The 26,733-nt window shown below is 39.0% G+C and overlaps 1 protein-coding gene and 1 pseudogene across 1 annotated transcript; one reads left to right on the forward strand and one right to left on the reverse strand.

The window, feature by feature from the left end:
* Positions 1–1,636: 1,636 nt before the first annotated feature.
* On the forward strand, positions 1,637–20,489 carry LOC136243972 (notchless protein homolog 1-like; annotated as a pseudogene).
* LOC136244885 (large ribosomal subunit protein uL18m-like) lies at positions 20,406–26,395 on the reverse strand. The gene is made up of 3 exons (XM_066036433.1): positions 26,267–26,395; positions 20,920–21,144; positions 20,406–20,541 (listed from the first exon to the last, which is right to left on the reverse strand). The coding sequence occupies exons 1-3, from the start codon at positions 26,300–26,302 to the stop codon at positions 20,461–20,463; spliced, it is 342 nt and encodes a 113-aa protein (XP_065892505.1). The 5' UTR covers positions 26,303–26,395; the 3' UTR covers positions 20,406–20,460.
* Between the last annotated feature and the right edge of the window lie 338 nt (positions 26,396–26,733).

Raw genomic sequence — 26,733 nt, forward strand, 5'->3', positions numbered from 1 at the left:
TTTTTTAATGCTATAATTATACATTATTCAATTCAATCATTTCTCTGTGCATCAGAATGTTTGAATAAAAATTAGTGTTGCCAACCAGTATGGAAAAACTGGTTATTAACTGTTATTGTCTAGGTCAAGCCAATTATTGGCTAAGAATCCTTTAAACTAGTTTTTCCCATCCACTTGGTAAACCATAAATTACCCCTGTTAACATCATAACATAACCTCAAAGCATGTGTAAATATGCAGTTGTAATAACTGTTATTGTAAGGCAGGATGTTGATGGTCACTAAACATGGCTTGTCCAGTACCATTTTGTCAATAACTGGTCAATATCCAATTATTCACCTTCCAATAACCAGTTTTAGTACACTCTGCAGGTTCACAGCACTAATAAAAATACAGGTCACTAGGTGGGGGAGGTAATTCCAAAGGCACATTATGAAATTTGGACCTATGTGATAGGCTGCTAACTGGCATAGATAGTAGCATGCCATGGAGTGAATGCAGCAGGTTGTTCTCTTCTAGGAGCACGTATGTCCTTTGCCTTCTTGGGTGGTTTGTCAAATTCAGGATGAGGGCCCTCATTATACCGGGTATGTGAAGGTGTGGTAATAAAATGGTAGTGCAGGATCAATTCGCTTCAAAAATTCACAAACAATTTTCCTCATTCCGAATTTTACTTCCTTGACAGAAAATGTTTGCCAATTCTATCACGTGTCATGCTGAAGAAGCATCCAACATCGTCTGTACTGCTTGCCCTTGGGTGTTCCTATGGTTTCCTACTGATAGTACACTCCCGTCTTTGCCATTCTCAGCCTAACAAGTGCTATCAGGGTCTCCTTCGAAAAGCCTAACACAGTGTTGAAATTCACCACAAATAAAACAGAGAGTATAGGTCTAAATTGGCCAATAAAAGTCTTTGATGCCTGTTCACCACTAGTAGACTAAAATCATATCTTTTATTATACCATCAGATCTGTCAGTGTCATCTGGAGAAATTGGTATTTATACTTGCAAGATGGACAATCCTCTTTCATTGCTGGCGAAGTCCACATAATCCTGATATACCTTTCAAAATCATATCCTTTGTTTTTCAAGAATGTTGCAAGCTTAGGACTGAACAGATGTTCAGCATTTACCACCGACTGTTTCTGTGAGCCTATTATGGTTGGATGTGTTGGACCAGAACTGGGATCACTGAGTGCCTCTGGTTATTGCTCTAGTTTCAGCTTTGCTGGTCCACCACTTCTAGCATGACTTACAATACACTACAATTTAAATATACCATATTGTCATGAGCACACATATTTCTAAGTTTCGTTGATTAAGTGTGCCTCATCTTCTCTTTCAAAAAATACATCATTTGTCAATGGAATTCCAGGACATACATATACACGTTAAATAATATCCTTTACCTTCAAATTTTCTGACTTCATGTGCATAATGAAACTGCCAAAACTGATCGTAACTTGTCTCCAATGCTCCTCTTTACCTAAATTTGTTATATCCAATAATAACCCATGAGTATCAGACATGCATCATTTACATGTTTTAGCAGGTACGGTAATTATTCACGCATCAGAGTATCGGGATGTATCATTGCATATCGCACCTTCAATACATGTATGATATTCATAACCTGATGGCATGGCCCTGGCCACAAGCATTCCGCAATATCTTTCATGTCAATGTCCTGTCCCATCCATCTGTTATTATCATGAAGAACGTGCTGTGGAACAATCTGACATTATCTTCTGTTGATATCATACCATCTGCTAGTTGTTCTATTGAAGCTACAATGTTAGATGCAATTTGCCATGAGCAGTACGTAAAACTCATGTTTGGGTGTGATTATTGCCAACATTCTGCATACGGACATTTGCTGTACTTATTACGAACCATACACCTTATCTGCAACACAGACAGCGGATGAGTTATATACACACACATACACACACATAGTGAGTACACTGCAAATAAATGATACAGTATTCATACCAACTTTGGTGTTTGTCATATGCCTCTTTACCCATGTATGTTGCTAGAGATACCTACAAGTGGACAAAATAGCAAGTGAAGTGTGTTGTTGGATTCTCACTCACATGCTCACACTTACCTATCCATAACTGTACATGTCTGCTTTTACAGAAACATATGCCATGTCAGTTTCATGTGCTGCGTATCCTGATGAATGAGAAACCAAAGCAGCAGTGATCACAGATCAGCAGTAATCACAGATCGTCCATCTGTTAGTTTCACTACCATAATTATTTCATCTCACATTTTCACATCACCATGCATAATGGGAGATTCGGCTGCATGAAGCATCTTTTACATATTCTACTTCCTTCCTTCCCGCCAAGGTATCCGAAATGCTGTGTAACGAGTTGAACATAGCTGACAATAAAGCGTAATGGATATGTCACTTTTCAGATGATAATTGGTGTGCGCAGCGTCATTTTAAATGCAGTATGCGTGGGTTCACCAGTCATAATAATTGTTTACAAAAAAAAGATAACAAGCAAGTACACAGAAAAATTTGGAATTTTCAACTAGAGTAGGGACCATAGCACATCAATAAAAAGTACTGAAACAAGTTGGAGTAGTGCATGATATTAAATCACAGTAAAACAATAAGAAGTGTTATATCCCTACTGTGCATTTCCATTATGGTATCTTGAACACAGTAGGGATATAAATAATCAACATTCTTCAGTGCCTACATTTTGACAAGTCAGAGGATTAGCAGGTTGATGTATCCATAAAAATATAATAGCTATCACATCAACATTTTTATAGTATGCTTTTTGGTAGGAGGGACGGGGTAAGTAAAAGAGTACTCTCTGTACGCTTGTGAAAATGCTGATAATTATGGATGACCCCTTAAATAATAGTTATACGGGCACAGTGTGGAGTCTATGAAATTTATTAACCGGAAGGCCCAGGCTGTAGCGCACGAGCGAAGTGAGAGCGCTACTAAGGGCCTGAGGGTTTATAAATTTCATAGACTCCACATTGTGCCCGTATAACTGTTTTAGACTCTATTTCACATTACACTCAGATTACTTACCTCATCCACGGCTGTTTCTGCTGTAGGCTCGGCAAAAGCGGCTGGTTTTCTTGCGATAATACTTGCGCCATGGCAACTATGCGTCCTCACGTGACAAAATAATAACGCTCGTTAAATCACTGCTCGTGAACAATGCATAGCGATTGGATAAACCTAGATTTTGAGCATATGTTATATTGTGCCTGAAGGCGTGGAGTATATTAGAAAACAAGGTGGAGTATATGAGATTTATTACCCACCCAAAACAGCCTAAGTAGAGTCTAACTACATGTATTGTACAACTGATCTAAACATACTGTAATGGTAATAAAAAATTTGTTATTCCTGACTGTAGGAGGTATATGTTGTAAAATAGCACAAAGTTCCAGTAAAGTGTGAGGTCACTAGATGTCATGATGCTTATTAAAGAAGGAACCATGTGTTGTTGTCTGTTGACCATATTTGGCTACAAACAGTATAATAGTGAACATCATGTATCTAGCTTTAAAATGACACAGTAGGATTTACTCCAAATACACTTTTAAATTTTAAGGTCTTGGTTGACATTTTCATGGAATTGCCCATATGCTGTGTGCCTGTATTTGCCAGGCTCAGCAAACTTGGTTGCTGTTATTATAGTTCAATTTGTTATTTCACAGGATAAGATCTCCTATAAATTTTTTTGTTGGTGATCATCGGATAGACAAGAGGCTGAAGGAGACACTGGAACAGTTAGAAGATGTCCAAACAGAGAAGCTGGTTGAGATACAATACCAACCACAGGCCAGGTTTAAGGTTCAAGCAGTGACGAGGTGTACCAGTAATATGCCAGGTGCGTCTGTCTGTGTGTATGTCCATTTGTAGTGTGTGCATTAGTATATGCTTGTTCACCATGCAAGATGGTTTTTACTGAGTCTGTACAGCATACAAGAATAACCAGGAAAATAATGGAAAAATACGGAATAATGCAACATTTTAGTGCTGGCAGTAAAGAGATGCAGGTGGTGGATGCGAAACAGAGAATTTATTTGGAGTGGCCTACACAGTATACCGTAATCTGAATGAAGTGTGTATATGCTGGACTGGGATTATCATGTGATGTGTTTAGTTGTAAACATGTCCACATTTTGTGGGGAGTCTCAGAGGTGTTCCTGTTAGACTATTACTACAGCTAAAAGTTCATACTATGAACTTGTATGATAAAGAGCACTTCATATTGATAGTGATTACTATGTTCCTGTTGTTACACACAGGTCACAGTGAGGCTGTCATAGCAGTATCATTTAGTCCTGATGGAAGGTGAGTGTGTGTAGGACATTGTGTAGGTATGAAATGTTGGAAGTTTATGTGTAAAATAGATGTGTGTGTACTTCTGCTGTATTATATCTTGCAATACATGTAGCTTTTTCCAGGTCACTGTTAAAAGTTATCTTGATAACATAGAATTACATACATATCTTACAGTACAATAGTACTGTATAGTAGGGACCACAAAGGAGTAGGGACCTCAAAGGAGTAGGCATGGCCCACAAAATAACATCATCCAAAAACCAGCCGCATTTCCCTGACAACGATGAGACAGTACTGGTTAGGTAAAACTAATCCCAAACAAGCTTTCAGATCGACCCTAAACACTTTCAACAAGTTGCTATGGAATTTAAAATAATATTTATTTAACCGAATTTTCTACTGACTGAGTAACTGACTGACTGATGCCTTTAGACAAGCATAACTCGACAACGCTACAGGCTTGATTTTTTCACTGTTCAATGTTGCTTTGGCCCAACAGGTGCCTTTTGGCATACCGCAGTACATACAATGCATTCTTCGTGGACTTACCGGTGTCCTCCTTTGTGTCCCATTCATCTTTGCTGACAACAAAAAGTGTCAATTTGGTGGTAGCACATGATGGCTTCCCTTCGTAACGGCAATAGTCTGTATTTGTCATAGTGGCTATTTTGATTGCAGAGGTGCTTTTCAAACAGTTCTTGATTCATACTGCTGTGTAACTGGTTGAACATAGCTAACAACGAAGTATAATGGATACTTCACTTATCAGACGATAATTGATATAGATAGCTACAGTGCGCTGCACCATTTCAGATGCGGTGTGCGTGGGTTCACCATTCATAATAAAATAAAAGTTAACAAGCAACTACACAGAAAAATTTGGAATTTTCAACTAGAGTAGGGACCATAGCACATCAATAAAAAGTACTGAAACAAGCTGGAGTAGTGCATGATGTTAAATCACAATAAAACAATAAGAAGTGTTATATCCCTACTGTGCTGATATCATAATGGAAATGCACAGTAGGGATATAACACTTCTTATTGTTTTACTGTGATTTAATATCGTGCACTAACTCTGGATTGTTTCAGTACTTTTTATTGATGTACTATTCTCCCTACTCTAGTTGAAAATTCCAAATTTTTTGTGTACTTGTATACATTATCTGATTATTACACCATTACACTGACTACTACGGGAGTTAAAGCTGCCAAGTTGTTTATATCAAAGTATTGTGTAGTAGTTACCTGTTCCTTGGTTATGTATGGTTTTGTCAGTTAGTGATTGTAACTACAGTCCAGCTCCATCCTTAGTATTACAATTGGGCTCTTTTAAAACCAATCACTGCAAAGGACGTACATGTGTGTGTGTGTGTGTTGTGTGTGTGTGTGTGTGTGTGTGTGTGTGTGTGTGTGTGTGTGTGTGTGTGTGTGTGTGTGTGTGTGTGTGTGTGTGTGTGTGTGTGTGTGTGTGTGTGTGTGTGTGTGTGTGTGTGTGTGTGTGTGTGTGTGTGTGTGTGTGTGTGTGTGTGTGTGTGTGTGTGTGTGTGTGTGTGTGTGTGTGTGTGTGTGTGTGTGTGTGTGTGTGTGTGTGTGTGTGTTCATATAATTTATCATTATGTTATACAGGGGTCTAGCTAGTGGATCAGGTGACTGTACTGTTAGATTATGGGATAGCAGTACTGAGACTCCTCATCATGTTTGTAAAGGTGTGTATAGTGTAGTGTGTACTGTGTACATGTGTTGAAGATACAGATCACATGGTAGACACTGTGTATAACAAGGATACAATCATATAATAGTCTCCATAGCTGTATAATACAAATCATTAATGTACAATAGAATTTACAAACTAGTGTTGGGCGGTATGGCATTTTTGATCATGGTATTTGGTATTGAGAAAATACCCCGGTATCCGGTATTTCATGGTGTCCTGGCAGTCAGCTAATAACACACTTTTAATCAACTTGGTATTGCTTTATTTGTGATAACAACAGTTAAGTGTTAATCTGTAGTTACTATCCAAAGTTGGGCAAGTAAAAGTTACTCATGGCTAACAGGTTATAAATGCATTTTACTAACATCTATACAGTTGATACCAGGGGCGGAGGAGACGCCTTTATTTAAGAGGGGCTGGGGGTCTAGCTTGGTGATGTCATGGCCTAGCTGAAAGTCGAAGACCAAAAGAAAAAGGATTACTACCTGCTGACATAGCTACCCTCCATCAACCACATCTCTTTAATTCATAGCTTGCTATACTGCTACTCTGAAGAATACTGTGACTGCTCTATTAGAGTATCTAGATCGTGACTGCTCTATTAGAGTATCTCGAATTATTGATGCTATTGAACTAGGCTCTCAATGACAGCTATAGATAATTTTAGGGTGACTAAGCCTCTCCATAATCTTTTTGACAGGGGTACAGCCCTCCTTTCCCCCCTGGTTGATAAAAGTAGGCTGGCACTAGGTTGTATCCTGATACCTCACGGTTTACTGTTAGGCTGGTCTTGTGGTCACATCCTAACCATTAACATATTACTTAATTAAATGCCAACATCTGATGTCTGGCTTTCCTCATAGCACAATACACTCATTCCAATATTTCCGGTATATTTGAAAGTAAATGCGTTTCAGACTGTTTGATGAAAATACCATGACATATGGTATTTTTGGTATACTGCCCAACACTAATACAAACAGTTCAGTTATCACATGCCGTCTTAGTGTCCTGCCAAACCTCTGAACTGTCTTGACAACTTGTCCAGTAGTCACAAGATGTGGTCTAGTTGTGGAGGAGATGATATCTAATGTAGAAAGAGTGTTGTCTAGATGACTGTGTCTGAGTTCACTCATAAGTAAACAGGAGAGTTCTACAGTCTTGTTCCACCATGGTATTCTGTGTAGGCACTACCAAATGCTATGTCTACACTCAAATGAATGCACCTGCCAATATTCTAGTTGGTAATCCTTTTATTATTATAACGATCCAAGCTTTGTTGCCAGGACTTGTTGTTCAGGGGCTAACTGGTTATACTCTTTTATGAGTGTTGCTGTTATTTCATTTTGCTGAAAGAGGTTTCTCCTCAGCTCCTCACTGTAGTCAGACTGATAGATCAGTACTGGTTAGGTAGCCACTGACAGTTAAACAGGATCTCATAAGGAGGACAGTTCAGTAGTGACATGTTTGGTATGTAGTTGCATGAGCAGTAGGAGCTGTGAGTGTTCCTCCTGTTCCACAATCAATAACTGACTATTGTTGAGTAGTGGAAGACTTGACTTTGTGACAAAAGATGGACTAGTATAATCAGCTACGATCATCATCGTCTGTATTGGTTGAAGGGACTTAACCACTCTGGTGGGTAACTTTGGGTTCTAAAGGTATATTTACTACCCAAAACACAGGAGATCTGCTCTTTGAGCTTGTACTGTTTGTGATACTGTATAGTGGGTTTTTATAGCGAGGAATTTTGGGGTCATTCACTAAAATTTAATTCGCGAGAATTTTGGCACCGTGATAATAACCTTATCGCGTGATTTAGTGAGGCTGCAACTTCATCACTGAGCACTCTGGAAAGATACGTTTGCCTAGGAATAAAGCTGTGTACGGTTAATACGAGTCGAAGCAAGAAGTGCGGATAAGGAAAGGTGCTCGTGACCCAAGCAAACTAATGGCTTGAACTAAACGGGATTGCGATTTAGTCTGCAGGCCTGCTAGCAAGGGTCCAGTTCTCAGTTAAATCTTTCTCCCAGCCCATGAAGAGTATAGTTAACGATGGATACGACTGGGGATGCGAAAGACAGCAGACAAATCGATGCAACGGTTGCGTGTATGACGTCATGCACTATGTTTTCACTCTATTAGTTAAAACAAAACTGGTTTAAGCTTGTTACAAGTGTTTCCACATCGGATTTTTGCATGTATCTTAATTAAAAGCAAGATTAAAATTTTAGTGTTGCCATTCAATCGCTAAATTCTCTGCCACTATTTTTAAACTTCGTGGGAAATTTCGGACGCTACAATAACCCGCTATACGGTACTTCTACTGTGTACATACAAATTTTCGAGGGGCGTAGTTTTGCGGTTGCTTGCTTTCCACGAAATTTTCATCCTTGAAAATTAACGATTATCACTAATAGGTAACCTAAGTGAAAAACAAGTGTTCCTTGAAAATCGTGGAATTTGTTGATCCGCGAAAATTATGTCCCTCGAAAACTTGTATGTATACAGTAAAACGCTGCTAAAGCATTAGGTAGTTTGGACAGAGAATTGGCAGGTATTTTAATGGTACACAAAAGAGCTATTGTGACTCACTATTGAGTCACTAATAGGGCAAATGCAAATATTTCTTCCACAAGATAGATACCCTTTGAAAATGCTTTATCAGTGAAAAAGCCAGCCACCTTTAACATGTTTACACATGTCCTTCTTTTCAAATGAACCATGTGGTAGTGTATCTGTTATCACAAAGTTTTTGCTAGCAATATCTTTGATAGTTCTTTACAAATCTTTCATTAAGGGGGATATTTGGAATCTAGATTAAAGCTTTCATATGGAGTTTCTTGTCATCTGATTCGCTAGTGCATTCATCAAACATTTTCTTCATGTCTGTATAGGTCACTAACTCATTAATCTCAGGGTTCTTCCCAGGAATTCCCGAGTGGTGGCACAAAGTTAACATGAGCTGATATGCTGTTTGTTGTATTAAAATATTTGTGTGGTATATTAGAGTATATTGCATGTGCATCAGTGATATATGTAAGAATTGTACTGGTCAGTTTTAAGAAGGTAATGGTCTCTTTTAACCACTGCTGACCAGTGCTAGAGCTGTGGTTTTTGGCATGTACTGATATCTGATATGGATACCACCAAAAGAAGTCGATAACTGATAGTCGACCCGATATTTGCATTACAAACAAAAGTCATAGATAATCTATGCAAAAGTGTATATTTACCTACTCTACAACAACATGTGGATATATTCATTGCTCGCTCTATGCCTGTGGTAATAGTGGCTTGGGTTTCTATTGTGCAATCCAGACAATTAGGTACCCACAAACATTTTTATGCATACTCCCCATGAAGCCTTAAACGGATATTTCTGCATTACTCTGCATTTTATTGGCTTGTGCGAAGGCTGGTACAGTAGGTTTCCTTGGTTATCCTGTGACTGTTCTTTTATATTACAAAGGTACTATATAACTGCTTCATTTAAGACTGATAAGCTTTAATTTCTAGCAAGAAGCACTAGAATCGCGTCCATTTGTATGCCTTCTCATAGCGTAGTGCTTGCTGTACAGTGAACAATAAGCCACTGGCACTAAACAGCCACATGGATAATGTAGAAAACCAATATATAATCCGTTTATGTACAAACTATTGCTGTATAAATATCGGTAGCGATATCGGTCCTCCTACTGTTCTGTACCGATACCGATATTGGTAAAAAATGCCACATTGGTGGCCAATATTTTGGCCAATCTGATTATCAGTACAGCTCTAGCAGAACTCTGTACTCTCTATATGAAACTTCTGCTGCTAAAAGTCTATCCACTCTTGGCACTGTGTACAGTCCTTCTTTGTGGTCTTGTTCAGCTGATGAAATCAGCATAATGCACACTTCACCATTTGCCTTTGGCACAAAGATACCAGGAGTACACCAAGTACTATTACTAGGTACAGCTACTATTACCTGTAGTTGGATATACACACATTTGATCAAATAAAATGAGTTTGCCACACACTTTAACAGGGAGGGGCATCCACTGTGTCAATCACATGTTCGGTCACACTAGTGTGTCTGTTTCTGAAGATGGTGCTGTGTTCCAGTAGGACAAAGTCAAGTAAAAGATGGATAGTCAATGAGTATATCAAGGTCTGTATTTGACATTGGAAGTAGCTGGGAGATAATTTGGATTAAAAGATTATCTATAGATAGCTAAATCACTTATCATAAATTAGATAATAATTTTGATTATTGAGATAATAGTAAATCTTTGTAATCTATTGTATATCAACCACATCAGATGGAAACTTGTGGAAATGTGTCATATTAGTTGAGTAAGTCGTAAAATGTGTCCACAAATATGTAAAGCTGTGCTTACAATACTACATTATTATCAAGGTAATATCGATCTAATCCAAAACAGCCAAGCTGTAAAAAAAAGAGTGTGGCCCTCAGAAAGGCTATGGTGAAAAAAGATATGAAATCCAAGGTGGTGGCCAAGAAATGGCTGCTGTGATGGTAGGTTAATGGTAAAAATTTTAATAATGACAATTCAGGTGAATTTTGGTGCGCTTGGTCTTGGCACAAAATTCACCTGAATTGTCATTATTAAAATTTTTACCATTAACTTACCATCACAGCCATTTCTTGGCCGCTACCTTGGATTTCACATCTTTTTTCACCATAGCCTTTCTGATTGCCGCACTCTTTTTTTACAGCTTAGCTGTTTTGGATTAGGTTTCACTTCTTTTGTATTTGTATACCCCAAAGCCGGCCTATGGCTGGCTTTAGGGCTTTTTAACCTGTCATTTTTTTCTTTACCACAGGAAGAAGAACAAGATGAAGCAGATTTTAAATACTCAGATTTTATCAGTAATTGTACAAATTATATTATATAATACAAATACATACACACATTTATTACATGTCCTATAGATAACTTGTTAGCAGCTGATCTCTCTACTGGGTGACTTGAAATGTAGCTGAACTATCTGCAGGGTGATTTCTTTGTATCTGAACTCTCTACAAGGTGATTCTTCTAGCTGATCTCTCTACCGGATGACTTGTTGGTAGCTGAACTCTCTACAGGGTGATTTGTTTGTAGCTGAACTCTCTACAGGGTGATTTATTTGTAGCTGAATTCTCTACAGGGCGATTTGTTTGCAGCTGAACTCTCTACATGATGGTTTCTTTGTAGCTGAACTCTCTATTAGGTACCTTCTTCTAGCTGATCTGACTACAGGGTGACTTGTTTGTAGCTGAATTCCCTACAGAATAACTTGCAATGTAATATAATTGTAAATGCAGCTGAATGCTCTATTAGGGTGACTGTTCTATTAGAGTATCTTGATCTCGCATTTGCTACACGTAGTTGCCTTTCGAATCATAACTCAGTGGTTTGTAATCTGATTCTACTGTGCTACTGCAAGGACTTTCTACGATGATTATTCCAGCTACATACTGATATTCAGCTCATTGCTCTAAGCGGTTTGCCTGGTAGACATGAAAATTAATAGTATTTTTATTCATAAAAATTGATCGCGTAATTGTGACACAGGTTGGGTTTTGTGTCATATCTCCATGGTCTTTATCCCGATTCCTTTTCAAACCACAAAAAGGCACTCCTATGATAGTTGCTCCATCTACATATCAATTTTCAACTGATTCCTCCAAGGGGTTTACCCTGTAGACGTGACAGACCTTCGACCTTATTTTACACAAATAATCGGTCATAACTCCGTGAATGTTCATTAGATTCCTACCAAAGTTGGTACTGAGATCTGCCTTAATGAGCCCTTTACGTGTGCCAAATTTCAGCCCGATCTGAGCACGCATTTGTGTTTTATGGCGGATTTTGTGAAGTGTGCGAAATGAAGATGAAGAAGAAGAAAAAACCAAGAAATTAAAACAAAATTTTGTTCGCTCGTATCTCGGAAATGGCTGGAGCGATTTTCTTCAAATTTGGTATGTAGACTCCCCTAACTGGCCAGCACTTTTCTAGCAAATTTGGTTCCAATCGGATTAGGGACCACAGAGCTACATAGGTGTGAAGATTGCGTTTTCTTCCTGTTAATATACTCACAGTGTGGTGCGCCGGCTTCTTGGGCTGCACGACACACTACCGTGTGTCTTGATTATCGAGATAAAATGGTTATCACTTATCGAGATATAGGTTTTACTATTATCACACAGCCTTAGTTAGAGGTCACTATCAATTACAAACATGCAGTGGCATTGAACATATTTCCACAGATCCTAGGATTTGTGTTTATCATGTGTCTTTGATGCAACGTGCTATCTTGTCAATACTCTCTCTGTCCTCCTCAAATTTTCTTTTGTTCACAATTATTCCTGTGATGCTCAGAATAGTCACTGCACAGCTAACATAATTTTGTTATTTATACATATATGTGCATACCAAAGAGTTGATTATCTCCCTCTCTCATCCTACATACACAGCTCACTCCCACTGGATCCTCAGTATTGCCTGGTCACCTGATGGGAAGAAGATTGCATCAGGATGTAAAGCTGGCAAGGTGGGTGAAATGTGTGAAGTTGTCCACCTCATTTCCTTCTACCACCCTTAATCTTACTACTACTACACAGTTATACACAGTATTACATACTCTACTACATACACAGTGTGAGAAATATCCAATCCTTATGTGAAAAATATGACCCTCTTCTACACACCATGATACAATTGTTATTAGTTTATATCTACAGGTGTGTATATGGGACCCAGTAACTGGCAAGCAATTAGGGAAATCGCTAACTGGCCACAGGCAGTGGATAACATGGTTGTCATGGAGACCAATGCATCAGTAAGTAAGTAAGCTCATATACGGACCTTGTGTCTGGAATTTCTGCAATGAATCTGTTGATGCTCTGTTCTGTCGTTTTGTTGGTGCCAATGGAAAGTATAGTCAATTAGATACTTGTGAAAGCTACTTTATGTAGGTCTAACAACCACTGTAACATTTGCACTTTGTGTATAGCGATCATAGCAGCCTATTTATTGTGTATACACCATATTTTGCATTGAAAATTACGTACGTAATATTTTATGGTACATAATTTCTGGTAGGGATCCTGACTGTCGTCTGTTGGCCAGCTCATCTAAGGTCAGTGTCAGAACACAATAACTCAAGATTGTATAGTACACAATGAGTAATATACTGTATGTATTACCGTATAGCAGGTTTTTACCGCAAGGACTTTATTTTCGCGAACAGTGGCTAGCCGCGGTAATTAAATTTGCGCTTATTTTATCTCGTGTGTTTTCAACCTTTGTGTGTTTGCGATATGTATTATGATTGTGCCACAATGAAACGAAAACAAACTGCATATCCTTGAGAGGGCGTGCAGTAAGTGCCCCACCGACTCACACATTCTCACTTTTAAATGCAAGTAAGTTCCTTGCCAATGACAGGAATCCAAAATGTCTTTATAAACGTGGTAGCCATGTATACAACTGCTTAACAACGTTTCCATTTCCTCTTTCAAGCTTCAATGCGTTTCTAGTAATTGAAATAAAATTAAAAAATCAGCAGAATTTATTTTCGCGGATAGTTGCATTTGCGGAAATTTGTGTCGCACTTTTAAGATTCGTGATAAATTATAGACGCAGTAAAAACCCGCTATACAGTTTTAGTAGTGTATGTACTCCACATTATAGGATAGTAGTGTATGTACTCCACACTATAGGATAGTAGTGTATGTACTCCACACTATAGGATAGTAGTGTATGTACTCCACACTATAGGATAGTAGTGTATGTACTCCACACTATAGGATAGTAGTGTATGTACTCCACACTATAGGATAGTAGTGTATGTACTCCACACTATAGGATAGTAGTGTATGTACTCCACACTATAGGATAGTAGTGTATGTACTCCACACTATAGGATAGTAGTGTATGTACTCCACACTATAGGATAGTAGTGTATGTACTCCACACTATAGGATAGTAGTGTATGTACTCCACACTATAGGATAGTAGTGTATGTACTCCACACTATAGGATAGTAGTGTATGTACTCCAGTGTATGTACTCCACACTATAGGATAGTAGTGTATGTACTCCACACTATAGGATGGTAGTGTATGTACTCCACACTATAGGATAGTAGTGTATGTACTCCACACTATAGGATAGTAGTGTATGTACTCCACACTATAGGATAGTACAGTTCACATATGGGATACAAGGCTAGCTCATTCAGTGATGATATTAACTGGTCACAGTCAGTCAGTGACTTGTGTACGATGGGGTGGAGAGGGACTGATATATACCTCATCACAAATAGGACTGTGAAAGTGTGGAGAGACCGTGATGTGAGTGTGTGTGTATGTTTGTGCGTGCATGCATGTGTGGGTGATGTGTATGTTTGTGTGTGTGCGTGCGTCCGTGAGCGTTTGTGTTTGTGTGTGTGTGTGTGTGTGTGTGTGTGTGTGTGTGTGTGTGTGTGTGTGTGTGTGTGTGTGTGTATTATCCATACCCACATTGCAGAGTTGACATATTCCCTTTCCATAGGGAATATTATGTAGGACACTATCAGGACATGGTCACTGGGTTAGTGGTGTACATGTAGTAGTAACTGGATCATGTGAGCTCCTGTCAGGTGAACACACTATGTCTCAACACTGACTATATGTTAAGGACTGGACCATATGAACCAGCTAATGACAGACTGTCTAAACCAGAAGGTATTGTGTAGTAGTTCTCTTTTGTATGACCTACTATAGATCTCATACGATCTGTGCTTATCGGTAAAATGTCTTGAAGCCATTTTGGCTTTTCATGACGTTACATTTACTGTATGTGTCAATGAATACAGAAGACTCCCTTGATTGATACGTAATGATGTTATTTAGCATTACATAATGTGCTATTTATTTACATCTCTACACAGGTGACCTCCACCAGTTGTCATTAACAAGGTATAACAAGTTGAAGGTGAGCACCAGTAATAGATACTGATGGTACATTGGTTATTACCGTATTAGGAAGTGATCAGTAAGAACTACTTGTGTCAGGATCTGATGACTTTACACTGTTCCTATGGCAACCATCCACCGGCAAAAAACCATTGGCTAGAATGACAGGTAGGTACAGTGAAATACAATATTATTTAAACAGCACTTACTGGAGAACATGTAGTTGACCTTATTATATACACTAACCTAAAATTTCCCATTTGGAGGGTCACAGTTGGCTATAAAAGTATGTGTGGTCACATGTCAGTGCAACTAGTAAGAAAATTCATCACACATGACCTTAGTAATGATGTCAAGTGTTCTAATGTGCACGTTGTAGTTGATTATTTGACGAGGGCCCAAGAGGCCTGAAGTTGTATCGTAATTATATGAGTGAGATGAGCAAATGTAACACTGGTATTTCTCTCTTACTACACAATAGTACAGCAGTTAGTAGCTCTAAGATAAAAAAATACAACAAATAAAAAGGGAAAAATAGTCACATTTCCGGTTGCGCATGTGCTCCAACACCCGCTTGTGATTTTGCTGCTAGAGTAGCGAGTCATACAGAGTAAATAACACAGGAGGGAAAGAGACATAATGGGTGGGTAGGGTTACATTTGCTCATCTCACTCATATAATTATGGTAGGGTAGAGACAAATAGTTGAAAGCTTCAAAGCTTCATTCGGTTTCATAATATTCGGAAGCCCCACAAACTTTTGTTACCATGGATACTAACAAGGTAAACTAGTTGTACAAGTAGTCACTCCTTGTGGAAGCTGCCATTAACATATTTTATGGTTAGTTATAGTTTAAACAATGGTTGTACTGGAGCTGTAAGTGTAGGAGTTTGTAATAACTATCATTTGTGTTAATCAATTGTCAACATGACATTTGTAACAAAGCTTTGAAGCTTTGGAAACATTTTCGAAAGAAGCTTCGGAGGATGTATTTGTACATTTGTTTCAGCCCTAAATTACGATTTAACTTCAGGCCCCTTGGGCTCTCGTCAAATCATCAATTATATTTCATGAGATTCACTGCATGTAACACTGGTAGATTTCAAAGCATACAACAATCAATACAGCGAACATATGAGCACGTAACACAACACTATAGGTATTGTAAATCCAATGCTTGAAGCTCTGAAACTCTGCTGGCCTCCACTAAGGCCATCAGTAAAGCCATTTTCTGACCTAACAGGTTCAGCAGCAAGGCCTCATTGTTGCCCATTGCTTGGAAGAATCTGAGCACTATGTCCATATCCCATGTGGTTGAGTATCTTAGTTACGGGGGTCGTGAGTTGTATATCCCTTTCAGGAGTCTATACACTAGTGGGTGCTGCCCAATAGGAGTTCCTTCATTACAATCATGAGTCATTGATATTGCTGATTGTATGGTATTAATTGATTGATATTGCATACTGTTCCTGTACAAGTTTGTCAGAAACTCTAGGAAGTTCTGGACAGAATATGAAAGGGGATTAACTTGTTGTTTTGTACATCAGTTGTCCCATTTCTTCCAAGCACTCTCATAAGTTTTGTTTGTTCCAGTGCTCCATCCTGCTGCCAATAGTATGAAAGTTTCTCCAGAAATTCCTACTGTTTGCTCTCTATGCCAGATGGTTTCTAGGTGACTAGGTGCAGCTTTCCTGTTACTACTAGAGGGTGTGGGTTGTCGGAGGGGTCCATCAAAAGCTCTGGGTCCTGTGGAGGTAGTCTATCAGAAGCTCCAGCAGGGCTGGGTACGATGGTTGGGACCTCCATACTGGAGCTACCAGTACCAGTGAAGCCTTCTCATCTGACTTTCTTGAGGTAACTGCCTATTAGGCAGAACGGTGGAAAAGCATATTCTGTCCACTTGGTCTGTGGAATTTGCAGGACATCTGTAGCCATTGCGTTGAGGTCAGGTCTCCAACTCACATATTGCTTCCGCTGAGCGTTAAGCCGTGAGGCAAACAAGGTGCCACTTTGCTGATAACTGGACTCCTGGTCTGCTATGCAGTGGGTAGATAATCTGCCGATAGGAACAGGTTCCCTATCTAGATACCATTGCCATAGCTGGATGTCCAGTCTGCTCATAGTCAGGGATCATGTTCCTCCCATGCGGTTCACATAAAATACGGCTGTCCGATTGTCCATATGCAGATGATTGTGTATGTTCTGGCTCTTGGTGAATGCTTTCACAGTAAATGTGGCTATCATTGAATCAGGAAGCCCAGCTGGAGTTACAATGGTTGTCAACCAGAAAGGTGCAAGCGAATGGGAGGAGCATGCTGACACGGGAGCCAGACTTGACTGTGGAGACAGATGCATCATTGCAGGGCTGGGGTGCCATCTGCAGGGGCATACAAACAGGGGCCAATGGTCTCCAGATAGAGTGGGAGCATCACATAAATTACCTAGAACTGTTAGCAGAACGACTGAGACTGTTGAATGGCTTGGTTCTTCAAGCGTTGCAATTCCCGGTACCACAGTAGGGCCTGGCAGACAGCTGGGAGAGTGGCTGTCTCTTCCCTATTAGCTGGACTAACTCTTGGTTTGAGAAGGACTGTTCTGTTGGGCCTCCCTGCATAGCCTCACTAACTGTGTCACCTTCTCCATTAGCCTGATTTCATTTCTCTGGAGTCAATCAGGAAACTAAGGTATTGGATTGTCTGTGACGTAGCCAGCTGTGAATTCTCTTGGTTCACTACAAAACCCAAGGTCTCTAGCAGCGATGTTATCTGTTGCAATTGCCCCTCCAGCTCTTCACTCCTCTGGGCTATCACCAGCATATCGTCCAAGTGCATAACTAATCTGACTCCTTGGTGGAGGAGACGTGCTTGTACAGGCTTCAGCAGCTTGGTGATACATAATCCAAAAGGGAGACATTGGAACTCGTAAAGTTTGCTGCTCCATGCAAACTGCAGATATATTTCCGATGCTCCTCCCAGATTGCCACCGACAGGTAAGCATCTTTCAAGTCGATTGAAGCCACCCAATCTCCTGGTCTCAGAAGATTCCTCAGCATGGCCAGACTCTCCATCTTGAAGTGTGTGGTTGTCATGAACTGATTCAATGGTTTGAGATTGATTACTGGCCTGAAGGAGCTGTCCTTCTTGGGAACCAGGAAAATCCTGCTGACAAACTGATTGGGGCATGGGTTGACAACATTTATTGCTCCTTTGTCCAGCAGTTTCAGCATTTCCTCTGTCACCGGTGTCTGGTCGTCCTTGGCTACTACTGTCAAAGGCTGAGATCGCTGAAGTGGGGTAGACATTAACTCAAGCTTGTAACCCTTGACAACCTGCAGTATCCATTGGTCGGTTGTTATGGTTTGCCAGGTCTTGAGTCTCAACACAATACGGGAGCTGCCCCGCAGCCAGAAGTGGGTAAGTGAAATAGGGGTAAAAATGTTTTTCAAAAATCATTGGTCTTGCATACATACAGTATGTGTTTGCTGTACTAATTGTTCCCTTCCTTTTAAAAAACTTGGGGTTGGGCTGTTGCTAGGAGTATGGCTGGTGGCACTGCCGCCATACTTTGCAGGGACGCCCTTCTTCAAAAAATGCCTCGAATCATTGGGGTCTTGTTGCCGTTTCTTGAAGGTTGAGCTTCCTCCTTGACCTGGCATAGCAAACTTGCAGAACCAGGGAGGGACTGACCCACACCAGTGGGCACGGTAGCCGCTGGTTCCCAAAATAGTGGGAACAGCGTGGTGATGGGAAATGGAAACATCAGCCAGGGGTTGTGATTAGTAGTGCTGCTACGCATTTGAGGAATCATGTTACTTATTGAAGGGAACATGAATGCTTCAGCCCCAGTACTCGGCAGATCCCTCGCCACCTTCTCTAAGCTTCTGGATCAACAAATCCCTAGCTTCCCTATCATCCAGGAGTTCAGATGCTTTTCTTGTGCTCTGACTGGTCATTCTCAACTAACAGTCTTCTCTGAGTTTTCTTCAGACACCATGACACGAGCTACCAACTGCGTGCAGCAAAAGAAAAAAGCGGGTGTTGGAGCACATGCGCAACCGGAAATGTGACTATTTTTCCTTTTATTTGTTGTATTTTTCATCTTGGAGCTACTAACTGCTGTACTATTGTGTAGTAAGAGAGAAATACCAGTGTTACATGCAGTGAATCTCACGAAATATAATTCCATGCTGTATCCATCACAAGTCTCCATGTTTGGTATATCATCACATATAGTAGAATATCATCACATAATGGTGTGACCACCTCTGAGTGGTCACTAACATCAGATAAGAGTTTTATAATGGTGTAGGGAGAGTATTGAACTTTGCTATACCCAATGAAAAAGTAGCCCACATATCTTTGTGTCCTCTCTAAATCTGACTGCTGTTGATTGCCCAGATTTAACACCTTCTTAGTTTGGCTGGGTGGTCCCATTGATAGCTAAAACCCATCTAGACGTGTCATTTTCACTATATAGGACTTGTACTGCTCATTTTTCACAGGGTATAGTAGTTTAGCACTGTCCCTACACCATTATAAACTGTTGCTATTATGATATTGTTTAGGTCGTCAACAACTTATTAATCAAGTCAGTTTCTCTCCTGATGCTCGTCTCATTGCTAGTGCTTCATTTGACAAGTCAGTGAAGTTATGGAATGGCAGGATGGGCAAGTCAGTGAGGAGGTAGTTACACTAGTCATGTTACTAGTATACACACCACACAGGTACATTACCAGTTTGAGGTCATGTCAGTGCTATATATCAGGTGAGCTGTACTGGTATTGTGTATGTGAAGATGTCAACTAACTAGTGTCATATATACAGGCACCGATACCATTTCCATTCATAGAACATTGCGAGGAATGATTGCCTAACATAATATTGTACTAGTTGTTTATACTATTTCAAGTTCTGTACTAAACATTTGTACACACGTGATCTCCTCCCATACAGATCTCCTGGTCAGCAGACAGCAGGTTATTGTGTAGTGGTAGTTCAGATAGTACACTAAAGGTGACCTGCACTATCAGCCCCACCCACTCATTACCCACCCTTCCCTACAGGTGTGGGATATTAAGAACAGGAAGTTACTGATGGATCTACCAGGTCATGTTGATGAAGTGTTTAGTGTTGACTGGAGTACTAATGGGGAACAAGTGGCTAGTGGTGGACGAGGTAGACATATTAAAATGTGAGCAATTATCATGTGTGGATATTGTGTGACCATGTTGTCTTCTTGTGTAGATGGAGAAGATGATAATGAATATTTTAACTTTTTATTGAATACGAAGTACAGTGAAACCTCATTAACAGAGACCATCTTTAATATAATCATTGACATTGAAGGATGGTCTTATTTGAGAGGTCACTGTTAAGTGAGGTTTTGCTGTACTAGTAAATAAAGTGTTTGTAATTTCATATAAATACTTATGATAACATGTATTATAAAATCTTGATGTATTTACAACATTTCTTTTTCACTAAATTTTGGTTCATTCAATAGTAGTCCCTCACTTCTCACACCACTGATGAATGACACTACCTAGTGAGATAGAACACAACTGATAATTTAATATTGTATTAGACACTCCCCCTTACCCGTATGTACTAGGGTTAGGACAAAGCTTTGGAGGCACCTTCAACGGTGCCTCCAAAGCTTAGTAACCATGGATACTGGTATGACTAATCAGTCCAAAAGCCATGGGCATACAACTATTATTGACAAATTTGTGGCACATTTGCAATCTACTAGATCCTGTAACAAAGCGTGACACCATATGGGTGTACACCAATTATGATCATTAATTACTAACATGACATAATCTTTGGTAGCTTTCTAGAAAGAAGCTTGGCATGGGAGGTTAAAGTTTGACCTTCATTCCAGCCCTAGTGTGTACACCAACACACACATGTACAGTACCTTAGGATTATTCTTGATGGTCCAGTCTTCTTCCCACAACACTCGATACAATCCAGTCTCAAAACATCGATGAGCTAGTACCCTACCAATATTGTGACTGGCTGACACATCAGTTGTCTTGTACAAGTGTCTTGCTATACAGAACTCTCTGGTTGATGCCTCCACCACTGTAGTACCATTATTATGAGTAACTGACCCTGTGATGTGATAGTTGGTGATCTCCAGCTGTAAGTGTAAGGGATGTGTGGATAATTTGAAATAAATGAAATATGTATTAGCAGCAGACAACATTTGAAGGAATTATGTCACATACAGGTGGTCTTGAATTTTACAGATGTGTAGCTAAAATATGAACAACCACAACTTCCACTGGAACTGTAAAATGAATTGTATAATGTTCTTTTAGCTACGATGTTTATTGGCATCACTTCATGGGCTGTGGTTTGTCAGTTTTGATGACGTGTTGCCATACACATTATAATATGTGACCCACTGAGCAAATGTCCTAATTTAAAAAAGTAGAATATGGCACAGCATAATTTGTATACAAATACTGACTGTATTTATTCTGTCTATGTTTACGTGTTGGAATCAAAAGTCCAAAAATTCTCAAACAAAAATAGACCTCAGCCTTCAATAGAGAATAACATCAGAGTTATTTATAGATTTTAGGTTCGTTTTGTCTCGTTATAGGGATTTTTAAAAAAATAGTTGTTTCAATACTGAATAAAGACGGGGTTAGAATAAGTAGTATTGGAACACTATTTTTGCTGTGTGGCTCTCAACTGAATGTAGGGATTTATAAAACAATAAGATTACTAGCTGACTATATAGTATGCTCTAAGATTACTAGCTGACTATATAGTATGCTCATGTGTTGAGCTGATTCCCCAAAAACATTAAGAAAATTTTGGGATTTGGCTCATTTGTAGTACTGCTTAAAAATTTCAAGTTTCATTCAGAATCATTTGTGACCGGATCTGCAAAAACCTGGCATAATGGTGCAACAACTAGAATACTTGTGTAATAAAGTTTTAAAATGCTTTTTTTCTTTGTGAAGAAAGAGTCTAACAGTAAAAGCTTTGATATCTTATTTGCCTACTCAAGGGTGTTTGAAACTTTGTTTTGTTGCAGTAGACTGATGTGATACATGAGTCATGGGCATTGTTTGCGTCATGTCAGAGTGATCGTACATGATCAATCTTTCTTCATGGATATCATAGGATTCCCCCATTCATGATAAACATGATGGTACAAGTTGCAACTCTGTATATCATTGTGTTTGTAAGTTACAACTGCTGTTGTAAGCATCTGTAATCATACAGTTTAGTAGGGACCACAAAGGTGTGGGCGTGGCTATGAAAAACATCACCCAAAAACCAGCCTCACTTTTCCCTGATGATGATGAAACAGTGTTGGTTAGCAAGCCTTCAGATCGACCTGAAATACTTTCAACAAGTTGCTATGGAATTTTAAAAGAAATTATTAAATGGAATTTTCTAGTGACTGACTGACTGACTGATGCCTTCAGGCAAGCGTAACTCAATAACGGCTAAGGCTACGGGCTAGATTTTTCACTGTTCGACGTCGCTTTGGCCTGAGAAGTACCTTTTGGCATACCGCAGTACGTACAATGCTGGACTTACTGTACCAGTGTCCTCCTTTGTGTACTATTTATCTTTGTTGACAACAAAAAGTGTCAATTTGACAGTAGCACATGATGGCTTCTGAAATTGTCCATATTTTTCATAGGGGCTACTTTGATTGCAGAGATGCTTTTCAAAAAGTTCTTGATTGAAGTTGATTCATAATGCTGTGTAACGGGTTGAACATAGTTGACAATGAAGCATAATGGATACTTCACTTTTCAGACAATAATTGATAGCTGGGACGCGGCACCATTTCTTTCTTTTGATGTGGTATACATGGGTTTACCAGTCATAATTTTATTTTACAAAAAAAGTTAACAAGTATGCAAAAAAATTTCAACTAGAGTAGGGACCATAGCACATTGATAAAAAGTACTGAAACAAACTGAAGTAGTGCATATTAAATCACAATAAAACAATAAGAAGTGTTATATCCCTACTGTGCTCAAGATACCACAATGGAAATGCACAGTAGGGATATAAAATTTACTGTGATTTAATATCATGCACTGCTCCAGCTTGTTTCAGTACTTTTTATCGATGTGTTATGGTCCCTACTCTAGTTGAAAATTCCATTTTTTTTGTGTACTTGTCTATAGAGGACTTGCAGCGTGGCGTAAATCATCGTAATTGCTAAGCAACCGTAGCTGTCGGCCATGTTTCGGGACAGTGTTTTGGCTGAAAAGCGCTTTCTCAGGATTTGGTACAGGCTGTAATGAAGCGAATCAGTGTTGAATTGTGTTGTAAATACCACACAGCTCGTTAAAAAAGGCGACGAAGTTAGAATTGGTGAGTAATGTATCAAAATTTAATTAGCCACCTATTTCACGAAGCCAATGATAAGATCTTCTATTTCGAAACCAGCCCCGCTTCCCAGTGCCACTATACCCAGCGCTTAGTGAATAAATCTCGTTACCTTCATTCTGACCCAATATGCGCCATAGAAAGTTGTCCCGAAACATGTCTGCCTAGCAACAGTTGCTTCACGCGTGCAAGTCCTCTATATATACTTGTAAGCCGTACAAATGCAAGTTATTTTTTCTAGTCTACTTATCATCATCACTAACCATCTGGGTGGCTAAAGTATTGTCTCTCATTTTAATAATTTAAAAAAAACACCAAAAAACACCATTTTTTCTTTTATAGGAATCAGCTCTATGAACATTTTATACAGGTGATTTTTGCATTTCATGTAGGTTAGTGGGTGAATGACCATTAACATGAAAGTCACCCACATAAAGAGTACACTAGCAATAAGTCTCAATGGTGTACAGTAGCTGAAATGTTTCTAAAAGTCTCCTTAAGGTTACGGAATAGTTTAAAATGCATAGGCGGAACAAATTACAAAACCTGCTTTAAACCAAGCAGGGATAAATAATTTCAACAACTGTGTTGTGTTAGCAATACAACTAATTGTGCTTGTTTGTTTTTACTACAGAACAATGACTGTTCTTGGGTGTGTGGTCGCGATGTTTTATAAAAAAACACACCGTCAAAATCCAGACTAACAGATTACTGAATCCTTATAATTTCAACACAAGTGGCTAAACAACTAAAATATCTAGGTCCTGTGGAAGCGATTTTTTAGGTTACTGGTAGTATAGACATTTTATTGACCTTTTAGTAATTTTTTCGAGTGAAACAAGCTCTTTGAAGGCTTGTATCTGAGTCACTGGGGAGAAACACACCAAAAACGCTTCCACAGGATCTAATAAATTTAATATACAGTATCACTATGCCCCAGAAAAGCCAATAGAGCCTACAGCTTTTGCTGTATTTGGCAGCGGAAAAACATGGTAGTGACAGCTGGAGCTGAGTGTATGGGCTGGCTTACTTGTGTCACTACAACAAATTGTAATGTTCCACCTGCCTCAAACTACACTGTAGCTACATAAAAACATTAAATATGAAGAGCTTCACCTTCATTTAAAACTTTTCACGCTGCTAGACTGGTTTTATGGGCTTCTCAAAAAGTATCAATAGGCATTCAAAATTTTGAATGATTGCCCGTGACTATACTGTAACCTTAACAATATCGGCTTACAATGAAGGCAGTTTATAAACACAATAGAAATGCTTTCTCATAAAACTAAAGATTCATTCATTCACAAAAACTGCTATTAAAGTTATTTCATATGATGCAGGATGGAAATTGAATATTAAATATGTGCCAATATTGGTGCTAAAGCAGTTAGTGAGAAGGCCATGTCAGAAGTAATGGTATGGTTACTAAAGGATATTATTGGACTAACTAATGACTCAGAGGACTTGAAGGAGTTCACACAGCCAATGTTAGTGATTACTGTAGTTAACACTAGAGATACTGTATGTTGTGCAGTAAACAGATTAACAAGCTGGGTAAGGTATTTTCCAGGCACTTTTTAATCCTTAAATGCGCATAAGCCTATATATAGGCAGATTATGCATGCCCCTGGAAAACGCATGAGCCTATATATAGGCTTTTACGCATGGCTGTAAACAAAGCACTGTAACTTTCGAAGCGTTCATCATATGGCTTTGTAATTTGTGCCATTCTACTCGTGATGTAATAAGGATTAAAATGATACCTAGGGGTTTACCCTACGATCAAAGTATAGGAACTAAAACTCACTGTTAAAATAATTCTTACCAAAGAACTACAAAAATGTGCTACATACCTTTAGAAAATGATCTATAACTCCTTGCCAGTTTGTCCAAATCGCTGCAAACAAGTATTAGTCGAATCGCCATCAATGGCGAATCAGGCCATATACAGCTCACGTGATTAAACCCACAATCAATATGACAGGCAAGACAAAGAATGTTCTGTTGCGATAAAGTGAGATGTTATTCTTCTTCGCTTTATAACAAGTAAGCCTTTGGTGTTACAGTGGTTATTTAGCCTTCCCCAAGTAGGCCAATGAATAAGCTTTCTATTGATATCTTGTTTTAGGCTAATAGAGTTAGGAAAGGCTATCTTTCCTCACCATATAAGTTTGCTTTGTCTAAACATGTATTCCTTAAAAGTTACATGTGCATTCACAGTTCAATTCCTTAAAAGTTTCATGCGCGTTTAAGGGTTAAAAGCATTAAAACAAACTGTTGGTGTATTTAGGGTTACCATGCAGTGTAAAAAAATTGGCATTTTCAAAATAAGTTGCTAACTGCTGTTACATGTTGGACTAAAAATACAGCTGCAGTAGCAGTTGCTTTCTTGGATTGGAAATATCTGCAAATCACAAGATTACGAGCTCTAACTCCCTGAAATGATGATCTTTTATCACAATACTGCACTTCAGTCTTTGACCCTTGCTCTGTGAGCAAACCTTTACCAAAAAGTATTGGTAGTTTAATTGGTGAAGCATGATTGCCGTTGCTGCATCATTAGACAAGATTTTGGGGTCCAAAAACGGGTTTTTGTCCACGAAGACCAAACGAACGATAGCCAAAACTTCTTCATCCCACAGTAGTCATCCATCAGCAAAGAAGTCACATACCAAGTATGACTAATTTCTGAGATTGTTAACTATCTGGGTGAGCCTGGTATCAGGCAAAAATCACCCAAAATGGCATCTTTTTCTCATCACTTGCTCTCTCAACAGCTTAATACCATAATTCTTGGTGTAAACAACTTCAAGATCCACAACATATCACTAGCACCCAGAGTTTCGGTGTTAGAAACTGTAGAAATAAACTAATAGGTGTTTCTTCAAACTCACATGATTGAGTATGGCTACTAGTTGTACCAAATTCATGTCGAGTTATGGCTGCTACAACTACTAGACAAGACATCAAATACGGGATCAAATGTTAAATCACTGTAAGGATGGAAATCACGTGAGCCTTTAAGTTATTTGGATATATACCTATTAGTTTATTTTTGCAGTTTCTAACAGCAGTACTCACCCAGATAGTTAACAACCTCAGAAATTGGCACTTGACTTCTTTGCTGATGGGTGAATACTGTGATGTGAGGAAGTTTTGGCTATCATTCGTTTGGTCTTTGTGGACAAAAATCCGTTTTTGGGTCTAAACGATGCAATGGGGGAAATCATGCTTCACCAATCAAACTACCAATACTTTTTGGTAAATGTTTGCTCACAGAGGTTGAAGTACAGTATTGTGATAAAAGGTCATAATTTCCGGGAGTTAGAGCTCGTAATCTTGTGATCAGAAGATATTTCAA

The sequence above is a fragment of the Dysidea avara genome, chromosome 14 (genome assembly GCF_963678975.1).
Source record: "Dysidea avara chromosome 14, odDysAvar1.4, whole genome shotgun sequence".
In the NCBI taxonomy this organism is placed as follows: Eukaryota; Metazoa; Porifera; class Demospongiae; order Dictyoceratida; family Dysideidae; genus Dysidea; species Dysidea avara.

Coding starts and splice junctions, on each gene's coding strand:
- LOC136244885 (XM_066036433.1), bottom strand. CDS start 26,302: ATGAATTTGGTACAACTAGTAGCCATACTCAATCAT. Junction 21,145..26,266: donor TAGTAGCCATACTCAATCAT/GTGAGTTTGAAG, acceptor TTACACTTACAG/CTGGAGATCACCAACTATCA. Junction 20,542..20,919: donor CCATCAAGAATAATCCTAAG/GTACTGTACATG, acceptor CTATCTCACTAG/GTAGTGTCATTCATCAGTGG.